This window comes from Amblyomma americanum, chromosome 11 (assembly GCF_052857255.1).
Source record: "Amblyomma americanum isolate KBUSLIRL-KWMA chromosome 11, ASM5285725v1, whole genome shotgun sequence".
NCBI lineage: Eukaryota > Metazoa > Arthropoda > Arachnida > Ixodida > Ixodidae > Amblyomma > Amblyomma americanum.
Window position 1 is genome coordinate 70,775,442 of NC_135507.1, and position 23,743 is coordinate 70,799,184.

At 40.6% G+C, this 23,743-nt stretch overlaps 1 protein-coding gene across 1 annotated transcript; it reads left to right on the plus strand.

Moving 5' to 3' along the window:
- Window positions 1–11,527: 11,527 nt before the first annotated feature.
- LOC144109688 (uncharacterized) lies at window positions 11,528–12,109 on the plus strand. Its single transcript, XM_077642488.1, has one exon. It carries the CDS (start codon window positions 11,528–11,530, stop codon window positions 12,107–12,109), a length of 582 nt encoding a protein of 193 aa, XP_077498614.1.
- Window positions 12,110–23,743: the final 11,634 nt, after the last annotated feature.

Sequence of the window (23,743 nt, forward strand, 5' to 3'; positions counted from 1 at the left end):
TTATGGAGAAAATTCTTTGTTTGAGAAACTTCATGTAGGAGAACCTTTATGTTGGAGCAAATCCCTGTTGGTGAATCTCTACATTGGAGAAACTCCATGTTGAAGAAAATTTGAACAGAACTTCCTGTTTAAGAAACTGTGTTGGAGAAACTTCGTATTGGAGAAACTCCCTTTTGGAAACTTCTTGGAGAAACTCCCTGTTGGATAAAACTTCTTGTTATAGAACTTCATGAAGGTGAACATTCATGTTGAAGAAATCCCTGTTTGGGAAACTCCCTGTCGGAGAAACTTCATGTTGGATAAACTCCATGTTGGAGAAACTCCCTGTAGGAGAAAATTCTATGTTGGAGAAACACCTCCATGTAGGAGAATCTCTACATTGGAGAAACACCATGTCATAGAAACTCTGTTGAAGAAACTTCCTAGTTGGAGAAATTTCACGTTGGTGAACCTGAGAGTTGGATAAACTCCCTGTTGGAGAAACTCTATGCTGGAAAAACTCTATTTGAAGAAACTTCCTGTTGGAGAAACACCATTTTGGAGAAACTCCGTGTTTGAGAATGTCCCTGTCTGAAAAACTTTGTTAGAGAAACTTCATGTTGGAGAAACTCTATGTAGGAGAAACTCCGTCGCAGAAAATTTTATGTTGGAGAAACTTCCTGTTGGAGAAACCCTATGGAGCAGAAACTCCCTGTTGGAGAACCTCCCTGTTTGAGATACACAATGCTGAAAAAACTTATGTCAAACCAGCTCTCTGCAAGAAACTTCCTGCTGGAGAATGCCCCTGTTGGAGAAACGCTGATTTTAGTAAATTCCTGGTAGATTAAACTACATGTTGGTGAAACTCCATATAGGAGAAATTCCCTGTAAGCGAAATTCCCTGTTGGAAATCTTTGTTGGAGAATCTCTCCCTTGGAGAACCTTTATCTTGGAGAAATTTCATGTTGGAGAAACTTCCTGTTCGAGAAACTGCTTGTTGTAAAAACGCCATGCTGGAGAAATCTCATGTTGGAGAAACTGTCTTTTGGAGAAACTCCCTGTTGAAGAAAGTTCCTGTTGGGAAATCTACATGTGGTAGAAACCCCATGCTGGAGAATCTCCCCGTTGGAGAAAGTCCCTGTTGAGAAACTCTACATTGAACAAACTCCATGTTGACGAAACTCTCTCTTAGGAATTCTCCATGTTGTAGACGCTCCCTGTTGGAGGAAGTCCCTGTAAGAGAAATTCCACGTTGCAAAAAATATCTGTTGAACTCCGGCCATGTTGGAAAAAAATAATATTGAAGAAAGTCCCTGTTAGAGAAACTTCATGCAGGAGAAACTCTGTTTTGAAAAACTCTATGTCAGAAAAACTCCTTGTTGGAGAAACTCTGTGTTGAATAAACTTCTTGATAGAGAAGCTTCCTGTTGGGAAAACTATGTAGCAGAAATTCCTGTTGTTGAACCCCCATGTTGGAGAAACTCCCCATTGGAGAAATTTCATGTTGGAGAAACTCCATGTTGGAGAAACTCCGCGTTGTTGATACTCCTTGTTGGAGACACTTATGTTGGAAGCGCTGCCTGTTTGACAACTCCTGCAAGAGAAAATTTCATGTTGGGGAACTTCTTGTTGGAGAAGCTCCCTGTTTGAGAAACTCCATGTTGGAGAAACTTCATGTTGGAGAAACTCCCTGCTGCAGAAAATCTATTTAGCAGAAACTCCCTGTTGGAGAAACTCCCTTTTGAAGAAAATCTGTTGGAGAATTTCCTTCTTGGAGAAACTCCAGGTTGGAGAAGCTCGCTGTTGGAGAAACTCTTATGTTAGAGAAACTCCATGTTGGAGCAATTCCATTTTTGAGAAACTCAATGTTGGAGAAACTTCATGTTAGAGAAATTCCATGTCTGAGAAACTCTCTGTTTGAGAAACTCTATGTTGGAGAAAGTCTATGTTGGTGAAACTCCCTGCTGGAGAAAATTCATCTTGCAGAAACTCCCTGTTGTAGAAACTCCATGTTGGAGAAACCCCCTGATGGAAAAAATTTGTTAGAGAAAATCCATATTGGAGAAACTCTATGTTGGAGAAACTCCCTGTTGGAGAAACTCCATGTTGGAGAACCATTATGTTAGAGAAACACTATGTTGAAGAATCTCCAAGTCATAAAAACTTTCTGTTTAAGAAATTTCTTGTTGCAGAAACTCTCTGTTCGAGGAACTTCATTTTGAAGAAACTTCTTGTTGCAAATCTCTTTGTTGGAGAAACTTCCTGTTGGAGAAAATTCTTTGTTGGAGAAGCTTCATGTCTGAGAAACTTTATAAAACCTCCCTGTTGGAGAAACTTCATGTTGAAGAAAGGCCCTGACGGAGAAAACTCTATGTTGGAGAAACTGCATATAGGACAAAATGCCTGTTAGAGAAATTCCTTGTTGGAAATCTCTTTGTTAGAGAAATTCCATGTTGGAGAAACTCCCTGCAGGAGAAAATTTTTTGTTGGAGAAATTTCATGTTGGAGAACCTCCATGATGTGGAATCTTTATGTTGGAGAAACGCCATGTCATAGAAACTGTGTTAAGAAACTCCCTAGTGGAGAAACTTCCCTTTCGAGAAACTCCATTTTGGGGAAACTACCTGTTGGAGAAATTCATTCTGGAGAAACTCCTTATTGGAGAAACGCCCAGTTCTAGAAACACCGTGTTGGAGAAACTCTCAGCTGGAGAAACTCTTTGTTGGAGAAACTCCCTGTTGAAAAAAACCCCATGTTGGAGAAACTCTTTTGAAGAAACTCAATGTTGGAGAAAGTCCCCGTTGAAAAACTCATTGGATAAACTCCATGTTGACGAAACTCCCTCTTTCGAAAACTCCATGTTGTAGACGCTCCCTGTTGGAGGAACTCCCTGTATGAAAAATTCCACGTTGCAGAAAGTATCCCTTGAATTCCGTCCTGGAGAAACTCCATGTTGGAGAAAAATATGGAAGAAAGTTCCTGTTAGAGCAACTTCATGCAGGAGAAACTCTCTTTTGGAAAAAATCTATGTCAGAAAAAATCCTTGTTGGAGAAACTCTATGTTGGAAAACTGCATGTTGGGGAAACTCCGTGTTGCATAAACTCCAGTTTAGAGTAGCTTCTTGCTGGAGAAAACCATGTAGCAGAAGCTTCCTGTTGGAGAAACTCCATGTTGGAGAAAATCCCTATTGGGGAAATTTCATGTTATAGAAACTCAATGTTGGCGAAACTTTATGTTGGAGAAACTCCGCGTTGGAGACACTCCTTGTTGGAGAAACTTCATGTTGGAAGAACTCCCTGTTCGACAAACTCCTATCGGAGAAAATTCAATGTTGGAGAACTTCATGTTGGAGAAACTCCCTGTTTGAGAAACTCCATGTTCGAGAAACTCCCTGCTGGAGAAAACCTGTTGGAGAATTTTCTTGTTGGAGAAGCTTTATGCTGGAGAAACTCCATGTCGAAGAAACTATGTTGAAGAAACTTCCTGTTGAAGAAACACCAATTTGGAGAAACTCCGTGTTGGAGACAGTCCCTGTTTGAGAAACTGTGTTTTAGAGAAACTTCATGTGGAGAAACTCCATGTTGGAAGAACTGCCTGTTTGAAACTCCTGTCAGAGAAAATTTCATGTTGGGGAACTTCATGTTGGAGAAATTCTCGGTTTGAGAAACTGCATGTTGGAGAAACTCCCTGCTGCAGAAAATCCATTTAGCAGAAACTCCCTGTTGGAGAAACTCCTTGTTGGAGAAACTCCATTTTGGAGAAAATTTGTTGGAGAATTTTCTTGTTGGAGAAACTCCATGTTAGAGAAGCCAGCTGTTGGAGAAACAACATGTTGGAGAAACTTCATGTTGGAGAAACTCCATGTTGAAGAAACTCTGTTTGAGAAACACTATGTTAGATTAGGTCTATGTTTGTGAAACTCCCTGCTGGAGAAAATTCATCTTGCAGAAATTTCCTGTTGTAGAAAAAAAATGGAAAATATTTATGTTAGGGAAACTTCATTTTGGAGAAACTCCTTGTAAACCTCTTTGTTGGAGAAACTTCCTGTTGGAGAAAATTCTTTGTTGGGGAAGCTTCATGTCGGAGAAACTCTGTTTATAGAACCTCCCTGTTGGAGAAACTTCTTGTTGGAGAAAGGCCCTGTCGGAGAAAACACTATGTTGGAGAAACTTCATATAGGCCAAACTGCCTGTTAGAGCCATTCCTTGTTGGAAATCTCTATGTTAGGGAAATTCCATGTTGGAGAACCTCCCTGCAGGAGAAAATTCTTTGTTGGAGATTTTCATGTTGGAGAACCTCCATGTTGGAAAATCTCTACGTTGAAGAAACGCCATGTCATAGAAACTTTCTGCTTAAGCAACTCCCTAGTGGGGAACTTCCCGTTGGAAGAACTCTGTTTGAGAAAATTCGTTGGAAATGTTTGTTAGAGAAACTCTATGTTTGAGAAAATGCCTGTTGGAGAAACTTCCTTGTTGGAGAAAATTCATGTTCGTGAACCTCAAGTTGGAGAAACTCCCTGTTGGAGAAACTCTATGCTGGAGCAACTCCATGTTGAAGGAACTCCATGTTGAAGAAACTTCCTGTTGGAGAAACACCATTTTGTAGAAACTTCGTGTTGGAGAAATTCCTTGTTGGAGGAACTCAATGTTGGAGAACCTCCACGTTGGCGAAACATCATGTTGGAGGAACTAACTGTTGGAGGAAATCTATGTTGGAGAAACTTCCTGTTGGAGAAACTCCATATCGGAGAAACAACCTGTTTTAGATACTCCCTTTTTGAGAAATTCCCTGCTGGTGAAACTCCCTGTTAGAGAAACTTCCTGTTGGTGAAAATCCATGTTGGAAAACTGCATGTTGGAGAAACACCGTGCTTCAGAAACTACATTTCGGAGAAACTCCCGATTGGAGAAAATCCATGTTGAAGAAAGTCCGTTTGAGAAACACCAATTTGGAGAAACTCCATTTTGGATAAAATCTGTCGGAGAAACTCTCTGTTTGAGAAACTCCGTGATGGAGAAACTCTCTTTTAAAGAAACTTCATGTCGGAGAAACTCTCTGTCGGTTAAACTACTTGTTGGAGGAGCTCCATATTGGAGAAACTGCATATTAGGGAAATTCCCGGATGAAAATATCTTCGTTGGAGAAACTCCATGTTGGAAAACTTCCTTATGGAGAAAATTCTTTGTTTGAGAAACTTCATGTTGGAGAACCTTCATGTTGGAGCAAATCCCTGTTGGTGAATCTCTACATTGGAGAAACTCCATGTTGAAGAAAATTTGAACAGAACTTCCTGTTTAAGAAACTGTGTTGGAGAAACTTCGTGTTGGAGAAACTCCCTTTTGGAAACCTCTTGGAGAAACTCCCTGTTGGATAAAATTTCTTGTTATAGAACTTCATGAAGGTGAACATTCATGTTGAAGAAATCCCTGTTTGGGAAACTCCCTGTCGGAGAAACTTCATGTTGGATAAACTCCATGTTGGAGAAACTCCCTGTAGGAGAAAATTCTATGTTGGAGAAACACCTCCATGTAGGAGAATCTCTACATTGGAGAAACACCATGTCATAGAAACTCTGTTGAAGAAACTTCCTAGTTGAGAAACTTCCCGCTGAAGAAACTCCATGTTAGAGAAACTCCCTGTTGGAAATGTTTGTTTAAGAAACTATGTTTGAGAAAATGCCTGTTGGAGAAACTTCCTTGTTGGAGAAATTTCACGTTGGTGAACCTCAGAGTTGGATAAACTCCCTGTTGGAGAAACTCTATGCTGGAAAAACTCTATTTGAAGAAACTTCCTGTTGGAGAAACACCATTTTGGAGAAACTCCGTGTTGGAGAATGTCCCTGTCTGAAAAACTTTGTTAGAGAAACTTCATGTTGGAGAAACTCTATGTAGGAGAAACTCCGCCGCAGAAAATTTTATGTTGGAGAAACTTCCTTTTGGAGAAACCCTATGAAGGAGAAACTCCCTGTTGGAGAACCTCCCTGTTTGAGATACACAATGCTGAAAAAACTTCATGTCAAACAAGCTCTCTGCAAGAAACTTCTTGCTGGAGAATGCCCCTGTTGGAGAAACGCTGATTTTAGTAAATTCCTGGTAGATTAAACTACATGTTGGTGAAACTCCATATAGGTGAAATTCCCTGTAAGCGAAATTCCCTGTTGGAAATCTTTGTTGGAGAATCTCTCCCTTGGAGAGCCTTTATCTTGGAGAAATTTCATGTTGGAGAAACTTCCTGTTCAAGAAACTGCTTGTTGTAAAAACGCCATGCTGGAGAAATCTCATGTTGGAGAAACTCTCTTTTGGAGAAACTCCCTGTTGAAGAAAGTTCCTGTTGGGAAATCTACATGTGGTAGAAGCCCCATGCTGGAGAAACGCCCGGTTGGAGAAAGTCCCTGTTGAGAAACTCTACATTGAACAAACTCCATGTTGACGAAACTCTCTCTTAGGAATTCTCCATGTTGTAGACGCTCCCTGTTGGAGGAAGTCCCTGTAAGAGAAATTCCACGTTGCAAAAAATATCTGTTGAATTCCGGCCATGTTGGAAAAAAATAATATTGAAGAAAGTCCCTGTTAGAGAAACTTCATGCAGGAGAAATTCTGTTTTGAAAAACTCTATGTCAGAAAAACTCCTTGTTGGAGAAACTCTGTGTTGAATAAACTTCTTGATAGAGAAGCTTCCTGTTGGGAAAACTATGTAGCAGAAATTCCTGTTGTCGAACCTCCATGTTGGAGAAACTCCCCATTGGAGAAATTTCATGTTGGAGAAACTCCATGTTGGAGAAACTCCGCGTTGGGGATACTCCTTGTTGGAGACACTTATGTTGGAAGCGCTGCCTGTTTGACAACTCCTGCAAGAGAAAATTTCATGTTGGGGAACTTCTTGTTGGAGAAACTCCCGGTTTGAGAAACTCCATGTTGGAGAAACTTCATGTTGGAGAAACTCCCTGCTGCAGAAAATCCATTTAGCAGAAACTCCCTGTTGGAGAAACTCCCTTTTGAAGAAAATCTGTTGGAGAATTTCCTTCTTGGAGAAACTCCAGGTTGGAGAAGCTCGCTGTTGGAGAAACTCATGTTGGAGAAACTCCATGTTGGAGCAATTCCATTTTTGAGAAACTCAATGTTGGAGAAACTTCATGTTAGAGAAATTCCATGTCGGAGAAACTCTCTGTTTGAGAAACTCTATGTTGGAGAAAGTCTATGTTGGTGAAACTCCCTGCTGGAGAAAATTCATCTTGCAGAAACTCCCTGTTGTAGAAACTCCATGTTGGAGAAACCCCCTGAAGAAAAAATTTATGGTAGAGAAAATCCATATTGGAGAAACTCTATGTTGGAGAAACTTCCTGTTGGAGAAACTCCATGTTGGAGAACCATTATGTTAGAGAAACACTATGTTGAAGAATCTCCAAGTCATAAAAACTTTCTGCTTAAGAAATTTCTTGTTGCAGAAACTCTCTGTTAGAGGAACTTCATTTTGAAGAAACTTCTTGTTGCAAATCTCTTTGTTGGAGAAACTTCCTGTTGGATAAAATTCTTTGTTGGAGAAGCTTCATGTCTGAGAAACTTTATAGAACCTCCCTGTTGGAGAAACTTCATGTTGAAGAAAGGCCCTGTCGGAGAAAACTCTATGTTGGAGAAACTGCATATAGGACAAAATGCCTGTTAGAGAAATTCCTTGTTGGAAATCTCTTTGTTAGAGAAATTCCATGTTGGAGAAACTCCCTGCAGGAGAAAATTTTTTGTTGGAGAAATTTCATGTTGGAGAACCTCCATGTTGTGGAATCTTAATGTTGGAGAAACGCCATGTCATAGAAACTGTGTTTAAGAAACTCCCTAGTGGAGAATCTTCCCTTTGGAGAAACTCCATTTTGGGGAAACTACCTGTTGGAGAAATTCATTCTGGAGAAACTCCTTATTGGAGAAACGCCCTGTTCTAGAAACACCATGTTGGAGAAACTCTCAGCTGGAGAAACTCTTTGTTGGAGAAACTCCCTGTTGAAAAAGCCCCATGTTGGAGAAACTCTTTTGAAGAAACTCAATGTTGGAGAAAGTCCCCGTTGAGAAACTCATTGGAGAAACTCCATGTTGACGAAACTCCTTCTTACGAAAACTCCATGTTGTAGACGCTCCCTGTTGGAGGAACTCCCTGTAAGAGAAATTCCACGTTGCAGAAAATATCTCTTGAATTCCGTCCTGGAGAAACTCCATGTTGGATAAAAATATTGAAGAAAGTCCCTGTTAGAGAAACTTCATGCAGGAGAAACTCTCTTTTAGAGAAACTCTATGTCAGAAAAAATCCTTGTTGGAGAAACTCTATGTTAGAAAACTCCATGTTGGGCAACTCCGTGTTGCATAAACTCCATTTTAGAGAAGCTTCTTGCTGGAGAAAACCATGTAGCAGAAACTTCCTGTTGGAGAAACTTCATGTTGGAGAAAATCCCTATTGGAGAAATTTCATGTTATAGATACTCAATGTTGGAGAAACTTTATGTTGGAGAAACTCCGCGTTGGAGATACTCCTTGTTGGAGAAATTCCATGTTGGAAGAACTCCCTGTTTGACAACCTCCTCTCGGAGAAAATTCCATGTTGGGGAACTTCATGTTGGAGAAACTCCCTGTTTGAGAAACTCCATGTTCGAGAAACTCCCTGCTGGCGAAAACCTGTTGTAGAATTTTCTTGTTGGAGAAAATCTATGCTGGAGAAACTCCCTGTTGAAGAAACTCCATGTTGAAGAAACTTCCTGTTGGAGAAACACCATTTTGGAGAAACTCCGTGTTGGAGACAGTCCCTGTTTGAGAACTCTGTTAGAGAAACTTCATGTCGGAGAAACTTCATGTTGGAAGAACTGCCTGTTTGACAACTCCTGTCAGAGAAAATTTCATGTTGGGGAACTTCATGTTGAAGAAATTCCCAGTTTGAGAAACAGCATGTTGGAGAAACTTCATGTTAGAGAAACTCCCTGCTGCAGAAAATGCATTTAGCAGAAACTCCCTGTTGGAGAAACTCCTTGTTGGAGAAACTCCCTTTTGGAGAAAATCTGTTGGAGAATTTTCTTGTTGGAGAAACTCCATGTTGGAGAAGCCCGCTGTTGGAGAAACAACATGTTGGAGAAACTTCATGTTGGAGAAACTCCATGTTGGAGAAACTCTGTTTGAGAAACACTATGTTGGAGAAAGTCTATGTTTGTGAAACTCCCTGCAGGAGAAAATTCATCTTGCAGAAACTCCCTGTTGTAGAAAAAAAATTGAAAAAATTTATGTTAGAGAAACTTCATTTTGGAGAAACTCCTTGTAAACCTCTTTGTTCGAGAAACTTCCTGTTGGAGAAAATTTTTTGTTGGGGAAGCTTCATATCGGAGAAACTCTGTTTATAGAACCTCCCTGTTGGAGAAACTTCTTGTGGGAGAAAGGCCCTGTCGGAGAAAACTCTATGTTGGAGAAACTCCATATAGGACAAACTGCCTCTTAGAGACATTCCTTGTTGGAAATCTCTTTGTCAGGGAAATTCCATGTTGGAGAAACTCCCTGCAGGAGAAAATTCTTTGTTGGAGAAATTTCATGTTGGAGAACCTCCATGTTGGAAAATCTCTACATTGGAGAAACGCCATGTCATAGAAACTTTCTGCTTAAGCAACTCTCTAGTGGGGAACTTCCCGTTGGAGAAACTCTATGTTTGAGAAAATTCGTTGGAAATGTTTGTTAGAGAAACTCCATGTTTGAGAAAATGCCTGTTGGAGAAACTCCATGTTGTAGAAACTCCCTAGCGGAGGAACTCTCTGCTGGAGGAATTCATTCTGGAGAAACTCCTTGTTGGAGAAACGCCCTGTTCGAGAAACTCCATGTTGGAGAAACACTCTGCTGGAGAAACTCTGTTGGAGAAACTCCCTGTTAAAAACCCTATGTTGGAGAAACTCCATGTTGGAGAAACTCTCTTTTGAAGAAACTCCCTGTTGGAGAAAGTCCCTGTTGAGAAACTCCCTGTAAGAGAACTCCCTGTAAGAGAAATTCTACGTTGCAGAAAATATCTGTTGAATTCCCTCCATGTTGGAAAAAAATAGTATTGAAGAAAGTCCCTGTTAGAGAAACTTCATGCAGGAGAAACTGTTTTGAAAAAACTCTATGTCAGAAAAACTCCTTGTTGGAGAACTCTATGTTGGAAAACTCTATGTGGAGAAACTCTGTGTTTATTAAACTTCTTGTTAGAGAAGCTTCTTGTTGGGAAAACTATGTAGCAAAAATTCCTGTTGTTGAACCTCCATGTTGGAGAAACTCCCCATTGGAGAAATTTCATGTTGGAGAAACTCCATGTTAGAGAAACTCCCTGTTTGAGAAACTCCATGTTGGAGAAACTTCATGTTGGAGAAACTCTCTGCTGCAGAAAATCCATTTAGCAGAAACTCCCTGTTGGAGAAACTCCCTTTTGAAGAAAATCTGTTGGAGAATTTCCTTCTTGCAGAAACTCCAGGTTGGAGAAGCTCGCTGTTGGAGAAACTCTTATGTTGGAGAAACTCCATGTTGGAACAACTCCATTTTTGAGAAACTCAATGTTGGAGAAATTTCATGTTAGAGAAATTCCATGTTGGAGAAACTCTCTGTTTGAGAAATTCTATTTTGGAGAAAGTCTATGTTGGTGAAACTCCCTGCTGGAGAAAAGAAAATTCATCTTGCAGAAACTCCCTGTTGTAGAAACTCCATGTTGGAGAAACCTCCTGATGGAAAAAATTTATGTTAGAGAAACTCCATGTTGGAGAAACTCCCTGTTAGAGAAACTCCATGTTGGAGAACCATCATGTTAGAGAAACTCTCAGCGGTGGCGGTGGCACCGAACGCAGCGGCCTTCGCTAACAGCAGTATTCATACTTTGCAGACTGCTATCCAGGCCCAGCGCTTTTCTTCGAGTTTGCTGCCCCCATTCCTCTGCAAGGACGCCGAAGCAAGTGATTGGCCTGCTGCTCCTGGATGGGACTACGTCAGCCACAATATCTTGAAAAAGACGGAGCTGACCCACGCTCGGCGCTTTTGCTCATCGGCGGTGGCACCGAACGCAGCGGCCTTAGCTAACAGCAGTATTCATACTTTGCAGGTTAGTTGGGTTTTTCTGTAGTTTTCCTTGCAAACTACCTGCCCCACCACCGCCGCTGGTGCTGAAGTGCATTCTGTGTGTTTTGCATCTTTTGCTTTGTTACACATGGCTGCAAACGACTCCTGCTTGGTTTGCAATGAGCTGCTACCGGAACTCGGCACGTATCCGATGTGCTGTGAATGTGGTTATGGTTATCACTTAGGATCCTGCTCCGGAATTTTTAAAACTGCCTTTAAATCTAAAAGTCTCGCAGATAGGAATGAATGGACGTGTCAAACATGCGTCATTTTATCGGCTCGCGGCACTGCATCACCTAGGAAAGAAAAGCCGGAAAAGGAACCTGCCTTTCAGGACGTTTTACTACAGATAAATAAGAAGCTGGCAGAAATAACGGAGATAAAAGCCAAGGTCGGGACACTGCTGTAAATTAAAGAAACTGTAGACAGAATGGAACATTCTGTTCAACATATGTCTGAGAAGTACGACGAGGTACTTGTAGAAATGAAACAGCAGTCAGCTGAAATCGCGGCTCTTCAAAAGAGGGTGGAAAAGGTTGAAGCTACTAACAGCGGACAGGAAGTTCAGGAGCTAAGGCAAGAATTGAACAGCTTAGAACAATACACTAGGCGACAGAACTTGGAAATTCATGGGTTGAAACACGATATTAATGAAGACCTGCTTGGTAAACTAAATGCACTGGCAAATGAACTAAAACTTCCTCGGCTGTCCGAACATGAGCTCGATGGCCTGCACAGGCTGCCCGAGAAGAAAGGAAAATCGCCGGCGGTACTTGTTCGCTTTGTGTCACGTACAACACGGGACCAGTGGATGGCGAAGAGGCGTGTTCTCAGTGACACGAATTCAGGTGTGCATATGCTCGACAATCTGACGGCATATAACAAAAAGCTGCTATGGGCAATGAAGAGGAAGGCTGCGGAAATGGCTTATCAGTACGCTTGGCAAAGCAATGGAAAGTTGTTTGTGCGCAAGGCACAAGGCGACACAGCTATTCGTATTGAAGGTCATGCAGATCTAGATAAGATTCGCTGAATCTGTTCTACTTCCTGCTGTGTTGTTCATTCAAATTTCTGATGTCACAGCCCCGAGTAAATACTTATCATGACTGCTCGTCTTTCACGCATTGCACAGACTGAAAGTGGAAAGATGTCATTGTTTCATGTTAATAACAGAAGTTTAAAAAACAAATGGAACAATACTGAGTTATCTTTGAGTTCTTTGAACCACCAGTTTGATATTTTGGCCTTCACTGAAACGTGGTTTTTAGACGAAACTGAGGTTGTCGGGATCACAGGCTATAAAGAAGTAGGCGTGTACAGAAGAACACGAAAAGGGGGTGGAACATCACTCTACATTAAAGATAAACATTTGTATGAAGTCTTGCCTGAGTTTTTTGTTGTATACGACCACTATGAGTCTGTCGCCGTAATAGTTCATGGGACCCTAATTTCTTCAGTTTATCGTCCACCTTCTGGTGATATCAATGACTTCTTGAATTTTGTTTCTAGTATTTTCGAACATGTCTTACTGCTCAATGTACCTATTGTTTGCGTTGGTGATTTCAACATTGATCTGTCATCTGAAAGCCCTCTTTGCCTACGTTTCCGGGATACCTTCGAGTCGTTTGGCTGTTTTAACGTTATAAATGCACCAACCAGGATAACACCTAACACAGAAACACTGCTTGACCTGTGCATAAGTAGCCATAGTAACGAGGAAACTATTTCAGGAATTTTACCACTGCCACTTAGCGATCATCTACCCATATTCTGTTTTTTTCCATGGGCAAAAAGAAGGCGAGGTCGTCACCAGTTCACTCCAATCTTTCATCGTAATTATATTGCTGAGGCGCTAGCTACGTTCCGTACTGAGTTAGAAGCGACAAACTGGGATGATGTCTACTCGGAGGAAAACCCAAGTTTATCCTATGATATTTTCCTACTTAAGGTAAAGGAAAGTTATAACAAAGCATTTCCTTTGCAGCCGGTCAAAGTTTGCAAGAAATCCAGAAAACCCTGGGTAACCAAACAGTTATATAAAAGAATAAAGGCACGCGATAAACTGTACGACCAGTTTGTTCGGTCAAAGAACCCTGATCTCTTAGCTGAATATAAACGAACCAGGAACAAGCTCAGTTCAGACCTTAAGAAGGCCCGGTTACAATACTACACGCAAAAGTTTGAAGCCATCTCCAGTAATACTAAAAAGGTATGGAACTGCCTCAAAGACATTATTGGAAAAACTAGCAACAAGATACCTAACGTTCCTAAAATTGATGGTGTTGAGTATAAGGACACTTGTTTGGCAAATAAATTTAACACTCATTTTGTAAACTCCGGGGCTACGGCACAACAGGTGGTAGATATGGATGTACTTGACAAATACTTATCTCCTAGTGTGGTTGATTCATTGTTCCTGACTCCATGCAGTGAGCTTGAAATTATTTGCTGTCTTAGCTCTTTAAGCAAAAATGCTGCCCCAGGGAACGATGATATCAAGGCTCTGCCTATAGCATCTGTTGTTGACCTCATATCTCTTCCTCTGCAGCATATATGCAATATCTCGTTAGCTACAGGAATCTTTCCAAACAGCATGAAAATTGCAAAGGTGGTGGTTCTGCATAAAGTTGGTGCGCATAATGATATTAACAATTACAGACCTATTTCAGTACTGCCATTATTTTCTAAAGTGCTTGAGAAAGTGATAAAATCACGCCTAAGTAAGTTCTGTATTGAAAGAGAGCTTCTTGTGAGGCAGCAATACGGCTTCCGTCCAAATAGCTCAACTGAAATAGCCCTTCTGAATATTAAAAACAATGTTATCAATAATTTTGAAAATAACCGATTCACGCTAGGTCTGTTCCTTGATTTCAGAAAAGCGTTTGATTCTATTAAACATCAAATATTATTTTATAAACTTCCTTTTTTGTGGAATCCGTGGCGTTGCTCTCAATCTGATTCGTAGCTACCTGACGGACAGATACCAATTTACAAGCCTTAATGGACATTCTTCTATTCTAGAACCGATTGCATATGGTGTTCCACAAGGTTCAATCCTGGGACCCCTGCTGTTTATAATTTATATTAATGATATTGTCCTCATACCAAATACACCCGATATTATACTTTATGCAAATGACACCAGTGTGTTTTTTTCAGGAATACAGTTATCTACACTAGAAACCCTCGCGAACACCTGGCTACATGAGCTTTCATGCTGGCTCCGGATAAACCAAATGCAATTGAACGTTCGGAAAACAAAGTACGTAATGTTTAAGCTGCGAAATAAACCTGAAAATTTTAATATCCAGGTCAAGTACCAAGACTCAGCCCTTGAACGCGTTTCCATTTATAGGTTCTTAGGTGTCCTATTTGAGGAAAGCTTAAGCTGGACTTCTCATATAAATAAGGTTCACACAAATGTCTCTAGATCTCTAGGCGTTTTGTATAAAGGGAGATATTTGGTTCCCAGCTCTATTAAACGTCAGTTTTATTTTGCTTTAGTACAGTCTCATTTACATTACTGTCTGTTAATCTGGGGCACCACTACCAAGACAAACTTGCGCAGGCTTGAGATATTGCAAAAACGAGCTCTGCGTTGCATAGAAGATGTAGGTCCGCTAGAACATACATACCCATTATTCTTAAAACATAATTTACTCAAGATAAACGGACTGTTTCAACTAAAGCTTGCATATCATATATATCACGAAGTCACCCGTGACCCAGTTTCCTTTTATGCATTATACTTCCCTAACAAGAAACCTTATGATTTCAGGTATAGCCACTTTCAAATGCCTCTGATGAGTACGAATTATGGTATGCAGCACATTGATTACTAAATTCCTGATTTACTTAATAAACACCCACGTATTATGGAACTTTTGCAGCAGCCTCGTTCCCCCGTAACTTCAAGAACAATGTTAAAATGTACCTTCTGTCCCTGTCTCCTCCATAAAGTGTCCAGTTTCTAGTTTTTTTTTTTTTTACTCGCTGGGTGTATGTCCAGGTTCGCTATTTTGGTTTTGTTGTCCTAAAGACGTAGGAGACATGCGATGCGGTTTTCATTGTTTTTGGTTTGCGTGCTATTTCTCCCATTTCCTGTATGTTAATTCTGTGTATCTCATTGTTTGCTATGTCAATTTTTTGTTTTGTCCTGGAGATATTTTAGCTATGCGTTGTTGTTTCCTTCATTTTTCATTGCATTTGTGTTAATTTTGTGTAACTCATTGATCCTTACATATAAATCATGTAGTACGTATGCGATGTTGTTACTTTTCTTGTTTTGCTTTGTGTATTTTGCTGTATAATTTGCCACCCCCCTGAGCAATGTAACGGGTGACGGGGCCACGTCAAGCAAAAAATGAATTGCCTTTTGTCCCGTCACCTCTGACAAATTGATGTCAAATAAACTTCAAACTTCAAACTTCAAAGCATCTCAATGTCATAGAAACTTTCTGTTTAAGAAATTTCTTGTTGCAGGAACTCTCTGTTAGAGAAACATCATTTTGGAGAAAATTCTTTGTTGGAGAAGCTTCATGTCGGAGAAACTCTGTTTATAGAACCTCCCTGTTAGAGAAACTTCATGTTGAAGAAAGGCCCTGTCGGAGAAAACTCTATGTTGGAGAAACTCCATATAGGACAAACTGCCTGTTAGAGAAATTCCTTGTTGGAAATCTCTTTGGTAGAGAAATTCCATGTTGGAGAAACTCCCTGCGGGAGAAAATTTTTTGTTGGAGAAATTTCATGTTGGAGAACCTCCAAGTTGTGGAATCTTTATATTGGAGAAACGCCAAGTCATAGAAACTGTGTTTAAGAAACTCCCTAGTGGAGAAACATCCCTTTGGAGAAACTCCATGTTGGAGAAACTACCTGTTGGAGGAATTCATTCTGGAGAAACTCCTTGTTGGAGAAACGCCCTGTTCTAGAAACACCATGTTGGAGAAGCTCTCCGCTGGAGAAACTCTTTTTTGGAGAAACTCCCTGTTGAAACAACCCCATGTTGGAGAAACTCTTTTGAAGAAACTGAATGTTGGTGAAAGTCCCCGTTGAGAAACTCATTGAAGTACCTCCATGTTGAAGAAACTCCCTCTTACGAAAACTCCATGTTGTAGACGCTCCCTGTTGAAGGAACTCCCTGTAAGAGAAATTCCACGTTGCAGAAAATATCTGTTGAATTCCGTCCATGTTGGAAAAAAATAATATTGAAGAAAGTCCCTGTTAGAGAAACTTCATGCAGGAGAAATTCTGTTTTGAAAAAACTCTGTCAGAAAAACTCCTTGTTGGAGAACTCTATGTTGGAAAACTCCATGTTATAGAAACTCTGTGTTGAATAAACTTCTTGTTAGAGAAGCTTCCTGTTGGGAAAACTATGTAGCAGAAATTCCTGTTGTTGAACCTCCATGCTGGAGAAACTCCCCATTGGAGAAATTTCATGTTGGAGAAACTCCAAGTTGGAGAAACTTCACGTTGCAGAAACTCTCTGCTGCAGAAAATCCATTTAGCAGAAACTGCAAGTTGGAGAAACTTCCTTTTGAAGAAAATCTGTTGGAGAATTTCCTTCTTGGAGAAACTCCAGGTTGGAGAAGCTCGCTGTTGGAGAAACTCTTATGTTGGAGAAACTCCATGTTGGAGCAACTCCATTTTTGAGAAACTCAATGTTGGAGAAACTTCATGTTAGAGAAATCCCGTGTTGGAGAAACTCTCTGTTCGAGAAACTCTATTTTGGAGAAAGTCTATGTTGGTGAAACTCCCTGCTGGAGAAAAGAAAATTCATCTTGCAGAAACTCCCTGTTGTAGAAACTCCATGTTGGAGAAACCTCCTGAAGGAAAAAATTTATGTTAGAGAAACTCTATGTTGGAGAAACTCCATGTTGGAGAACCATTATGTTAGAGAAACTCTATGTTGAAGAATCTCCATGTCATAGAAACTTTCTGCTTAAGAAATTTCTTGTTGCAGAAACTCTCTGTTAGAGAAACATCCTTTTGGAGAAACTTCTTGTTGTAAATCTCTTTGTTGGAGAAACTTCCTGTTGGAGGAAATTCTTTGTTGGAGAAGCTTCATGTCGGAGAAACTCTGTTTATAGAACCTCCCTGTTAGAGAAACTTCATTTTGAAGAAAGGCCCTGTCGGAGAAAACTCTAAGTTGGAGAAACTCCATATAGGACAAACTGCCTGTTAGAGAAATTCCTTGCTGGAAATCTCTTTGTTAGAGAAATTCTATGTTGGAGAAACTCCCTGCAGGAGAAAATTATTTGTTGGAGAAATTTCATGTTGGAGAACCTCCAAGTTGTGGAATCTTTATGTTGGAGAATTGTCAAGTCATAGAAACTGTGTTTAAGGAACTCCCTAGTGGAGAAACTTCCCTTTGGAGAAACTCCATGTTGGAGAAACTACCTGTTGGAGGAATTCATTCTGGAGAAACTCCTTGTTGGAGAAACGCCCTGTTCTATAAACACCATGTTGGAAAAACTCTCAGCTGGAGAAACTCTTTTTTGGAGAAACTCCCTGTTGAAAAAACCCCATGTTGGAGAAACTCTTTTGAAGAAACTGAATGTTGGTGAAAGTCCCCGTTGAGAAACTCATTGAAGAAACTCCATGTTGACGAAACTCCCTCTTACGAAAACTCAATGTTGTAGACGCTCCATTTTGGAGGAACTCCCTGTAAGAGAAATTCCACGTTGCAGAAAATATCTCTTGAATTCCGTCCTGGAGAAAATCCATGTTGGAGAAAAATATTGAAGAAAGTCCCTGTTAGAGAAACTTCATGCAGGAGAAACTCTTTTGGAGAAACTCTATGTCAGAAAAAATCCTTGTTGGAGAAACTTTATGTTGGAAAACTCTGTTGGGGAAACTCCGTGTTCCATAAACTTCATTTTAGAGAAGTTTCGTGCTGGAGAAAACCATGTAGCAGAAATTACCTGTGGGAGAAACTCCATGTTGGGGAAAATCCCTATTGGAGAAATTTCATGTTATAGAAACTCAATGTTGGAGAAACTTTATCTTGGAGAAACTCCGCGTTGGAGATACTCCTTGTTGGAGAAACTCCATGTTGGAAGAACTCCCTGTTTGACAAACTCCTGTCGGAGAAAATTCAATGTTGGGGAACTTCATGTTGAAGAAACTCCCTGTTTGAGAAACTCCATGTTGAAGAAACTCCCTGCTGGAGAAAACCTGTTGGAGAATTTTCTTGTTGGAGAAACTCTATGCTGGAGAAATGCCCTGTTGAAGAAACTCTATGTTGAAGAAACTTCCTGTTGGAGAAACACCATTTTGGAGAAACTCCGTGTTGGAGAAAGTCCCTTTTTGAGAAACTTTGTGTTAGAGAAACTTCATGTTAGAGACAGCCTATGTATACGAAACTCCGTCGGAGAAAATTCTATGTTGGAGAAACTTCCTTTTGGAGAAACCCTATGAAGGAGAAACTGCCTATTGGAGAAGCTCCCTGTGTGAGATACACCATGTTGGCGAAACTTCATCTCCTAGAAACTCTGAAACTTCGTGCCGAAAAAAGCCTCTGTTGGAGAAACTATGTTTAAGAAACTCCCGGTTGATTAATATACATGTTGGAGAAACACCATATAGGAGAAACTCCCTGTTGGAAATCTTTCTTGGAGAATCTCTATGTTGGAAAAATTCTATGTTGGAGAAACTCCCTGATGGAAATCTTTCTTGGAGAATCTCTATGTTGGCGAAATTCCATGCTGGAGAAACTTCCTGTTCGAGAAACTGCTTGTTGGAAAAACGCCATGTTGGAGAAACTTCATGTGGGAGAAACTCTCGTTTGGAGAAACTCCCTGTTGGAGAAAGTTCCTGTTGGCAAAACTCCATGTTGTAGAAACTCTATGCTGACAAACTCCCTCTTAGGAAAACTCCATGTTGTAGACGCTCCCCGTTGGAGGAACTCCCTATAAGAGAAATTCCACATTGCAGAAAATATCTGTTGAAATCGGTCCTGGAGAAACTCCCTGTTAGAGAAACTTCATGTAGGAGGAACTCAATGTTGGAGAAACACTCTTTTGGAGAAACCCCATGTCAGAAAATGTCCCTGCTGGAGAAACTCTAGGTTTGAAAACTCCATGTTAGAGAAACTCCGTGTTGCATAAACGCCATTTGGGAGAAACTCCCTGCTGGAGAAAAACTATGTAACAGAAACTACCTGTTGGAGAAACTCCACGGTGGAGAAACTCTGTTAGAGAAACTTCATGTTGGAGAAACTCCCTGCTGGAGGAAATTTATTTTTCAGAAAATCTCTGTTGGAGAAACAAAATGTTGGAGGAACTCTCTTTTGGAGAAATTCCTTGTTGGAGAAACTCAATGGTGGAGAACCTCCATGCTGGCGAAACTTCATGTTGGAGGAACTCCCTGTTGGAGAAAATTTATGTTGGAGAAACTCCATGTTGGAGAAACTCTCTGTTGGAGAATCTCCATGTTGGCGAAACTCCATGTTAGAGGAGCTTCCTGTTGGACAAAATTTATGTTGGGGAAACTTCATGTTGGAGAAACTCTCTTTTTGAGAAACTCCATTTTGGAGAAACAATTTGGTGCGGAAACTCCCTGTCGGAGAAAATTCCATGTTGGAGAAATTCTAAATTGGATAACCTCCCTGTTGGAGAAGTTCTATGTTGGGGGAACTACATGCTGGAGAAACAACCTGTTGGAGATAATCCCTCTTGGAGAAATTCCCTGCTGGAGAAACTCCCGGTTAGAGAAACTCCCTGTTGGAGAAAATACATGTTGCAAAAACTTCATGTTGCAGAAACTCAATTTTCGAGAAACACCCGATTGGAGAAAATCCATGTTGAAGAAAGTCCATTTGAGAAACACCAATTTGGAGAAACACCGCTTTGGATACAATCTGTTGGAGAAACTCTCTGTTTGAGAAACTCCCTGTTGGAGAAACTCTGGTAAAGAAACTCCATGTTGGAGAAACTCCCTTTTAGAAAAACTCCCTATTGGAGAAACTCCATGTCTTACAAACTCCCAGTTAAAGACACTCCCTGTTGGAGAAAATCCCTGTTGGAGAAACTCCATGTTGGAGAAACTCTCTGTTGGTTAAACTACATGTTGTAGATGCTCCATATTGGAGAAACTGCCTCTTATTGAAATTCCCGGATGAAAATATCTTCGTTGGAGAAACGCCATTTTGAAAAACTCTCTGATGGAGAAAATTCTTTGTTGGAGAAAAATCATGTTGGGGAACCTTCATGTTGGAGAAAACCCCTGCTTGTGAATCTATACATTAAAGAAACTCCATGTTGGAGAAACTCCCTGTTGGAGAAACTTTTAACAGAACTCCCCGTTTAAGAATCTCCCTGTTGGAGAAACTCCCTGTTAGAGAGACTTCATGTTGGAGAAAATGTGTTGGTGAAACTCTATAGAGAAACTATGTTGGATAATCTCCATGTCATTGAAACTCCCTGTTTAAGAAATTTCCTGTTGGAGAAAATCCCTGTTAGAGAAACTCCATGTTGCAGAAACTCTTTGTTGTAAATTTCTTTGTTGGTGAAACTTTCTGTTGAAGAAAATTCCTTGTTGGAGAAGCTACATGTCGGAGAAACTCCCTGTTTATTTACCCTCTGTGTTGGAGAAACTTCGTGTTGGAGAAAGGAGCTGTCGGAGAAAGCTCTATATTGGAGAAACTCCATACAGGACAAACTGCTTGTTAGAGAAATTCGTTGTTAGAAATCTCTTTGTTGGAGAAATTTTATGTTGGAGACACTCCTTGCAGGAGAAAATTCTTTGTTGGACAAATTTCATGTTGGAGAACCTCAATGTTGGAGAATCTCTACGTTGGAGAAACCCTATGCTGGAGAAACTCCATGTTGAAGAAACTCCATGTTGAAGAAACTTCCTGTTGGAGAAACACCATTTTGGAGAAACTCCGTTTTGGAGAAAGTTCCGGTTTGAGACACTCTGTGTTAGAGAAACTTCATGTTGGAGAAACTCTATGTAGGAGAAACTCCGTCGGAGAAAATTTTATGTTGGAGAAACTTCCTTTTGGAGAAACCCTATGAAGGAGAAACTCCCTGTTGGAGAAGCTCCCTGTTTGGGATACACCAGGTTCGAGAAACTTTATGTCATAGAAACTCTCTGAAAGAAACTTCCGGCTGGAGAAAGCCTCTGTTGGAGAAACTCTAAGTTTAAGAAACTCCCGGTTTATTAAACTTCATGTTGGAGAAAATCTAAATAGGAGAAACTCCCTGTTGGAAATCTTTCTTCGAGAATCTCTGTTGGAGAAATTCCATGTTGGAGAAATTCCCTGTTGGAAATCTTTCGTGGAGAATCTCTATGTTGGAGAAATTCTATGTTGGAGAAACTTCCTGTTCGAGAAACTGCTTGTTGGAAAAACGCCAAGTTGGAAAAACTTCATGTTGGAGAAATTCCATGTTGTAGAAACTCCCTGCTGGAGTAACTCTCTGCTGGAGGAATTCATTCTGGAGAAACTCCTTGATAGAGAAACTTCCTGTTGGAGAAACTTCATGTTGTAGAAACTCCCTGTTGGAGGAACTCTCTGTTGGAGAAACGCCATTTTGGAGAAACTCCGTGTTGGAGAGAAAGTCCCTGTTTGGGAAATTCTGTGTTAGAGAAACTTCATGTTGTAGAAACTCGATGTTCAAGAAACTCCGTCGGAGAAAATTCTATGTTGGAGAAATTTCCTTTTGGAGAAACCCTATGAAGGAGAAACTCCCTGTTGGAGCAGCTCCTTGTGTGAGATACACCATGTTGGAAAAAATTCATGTCATACAAACTCTCTGAAGCTTCCTGCTAGACAAAGCGTGTGTTGGAGAAACTCTAAGTTTAAGAAACTCCCGGTTGATTAAACTACATGTTGAAGAAACTTCCTGTTGGAAATCTTTCTTGGAGAATCTCTATGTTGGAGAAATTCCATGTTGGAGAAACTTCCTGTTCGAGAAACTGCTTGTAGGAAAAACGCCATGTTGGAGAAACTTCATATTTGAGAAACTCCTTCTTGGAGGAACTCACTGTTGGAGGACTTCATTCTGGACAAACTCCTTGTTGGAGAAACGCCCTGTTCGAGAAACTGCATGTTGGAGAAACTCTCTGCAGGAGAAACTCTCTGTTGGAGAAACTTCCTGTTGTAGAAACCACATGATGAAGAACCTCCACGTTGGAGAAACTCTCTTTTGAAGAAACTTCCTGTTGGAGAAAGTCCCCGTTGATAAACTCTACATTGGACAAAATGCATGTTGTCGAAACTCCCTCTTAGAAAACTCCATGTTCTAGACACTCCCCGTTGGAGGAACTCCTTGTAAGAGAAATTCCACGTTTCAGAAAATATCTGCTGAAATCTGTCCTGGATAAACTCCTTGTTAGAGAAACTTCATGTAGGAGGAACTCCATGTTGGAGACTCTTTTGGAGAAACTCCATGTCAGAAAAACTAAACTCCCTGTTGAAGAAACTCTATGTTGGAAAACTCCATGTTGGAGAAACTCCGTGTTGCATAAACACCATTGGGGAGAAACTCCCTGCTGGAGAAAACCCATGTAGCCGAAACTCCGTGCTGGAGAAACTCCACATTGGAGAAACGATCTGTTTGAGAAACTCCATGTTGGAGAAACTTCCTGCTGGAGGAAATCCATTCTTAAGAAAATCTCTGTTGGAGAAACACCATATTGGAGGAACTCCCTTTTGGAGAAATTCCTTGTTGGAGAAACTCAATGTTGGAGAACCTCCATGTTGGCGAAACTCCATGTTGCAGGAACTCCCTGTTGGAGAAAATCTATGCTGGAGAAATTCCATGTTGGAGAAACTTCCTGTTGGAGAAACTCTATGTTGGAGAAAATTCATTTAGGAGAAACTTCGTGTTGGTTAAACTCCCTGTTTGAGAAACTCCATTTTCGAGAAACAATTTGTTGCGGAAACTCCCTGTCGGAAAAAAATTCATGTTGGAAAAATTATAAATTGGAGAAACTCCCTGTTGGAGAAATTTTATTTTGAGGGAACTCCATGCTGCAGAACCAACCTGTTGGAGATAATCCCTGTTGGAGAAATTCCCTGCTTGAGAAACTCCCAGTTAGAGAAACTCCCTGTTGGAGAAAATTCATGTTGGAAAACTTCATGTTGGAGAAACTCTGTTTTGCAGAAACTCCATTTTGGAGAAACTCCCGATTGGAGAAAATTCATGTTGAAGAAAGTCCATTTGACAAACACCAATTTGGAGAAACTCCATGTTGGAGAAACTCCATGTTGGAGAAACTCTCTGCTGGTTAAACTACATGCTGGACAAGCTTCATATTAGAGAAACTGCCTCTTAGGGAAATTCCCGGATGAAAATATCTTCGCTGGAGAAAGTCCATGTTGGAAAACTGTCTGCTGGAGGAAATTCTTTGTTGAAGAACCTTCATGTTAGAGAACCTCCATGTTGGAGAAAAACCCTTTTGGTGAATCTCTACATTGGAGAAACTCCATGTTGGAGGAACTCCCTGTTGGGGAAACTGAACAGAACTCCCTGTTTAAGAAGCTCCCTGCTGCAGAAACTCCATGTTGGAGAAACTCTATGTTGGAGAAACTCCATGTTAGAGCAACACCATGATTGAGATTCTCCATGTTGGAGAAATTCATCTAAAGGAATCATATTCTTAGCGGTAAGAAACAGACACAACACCAAGCTACACACACACAGGACACCCGCTTCTGGCGGGT

Coding starts and splice junctions, on each gene's coding strand:
- LOC144109688 (XM_077642488.1), top strand. CDS start 11,528: ATGTCTGAGAAGTACGACGAGGTACTTGTAGAAATGAAACAGCAGTCA.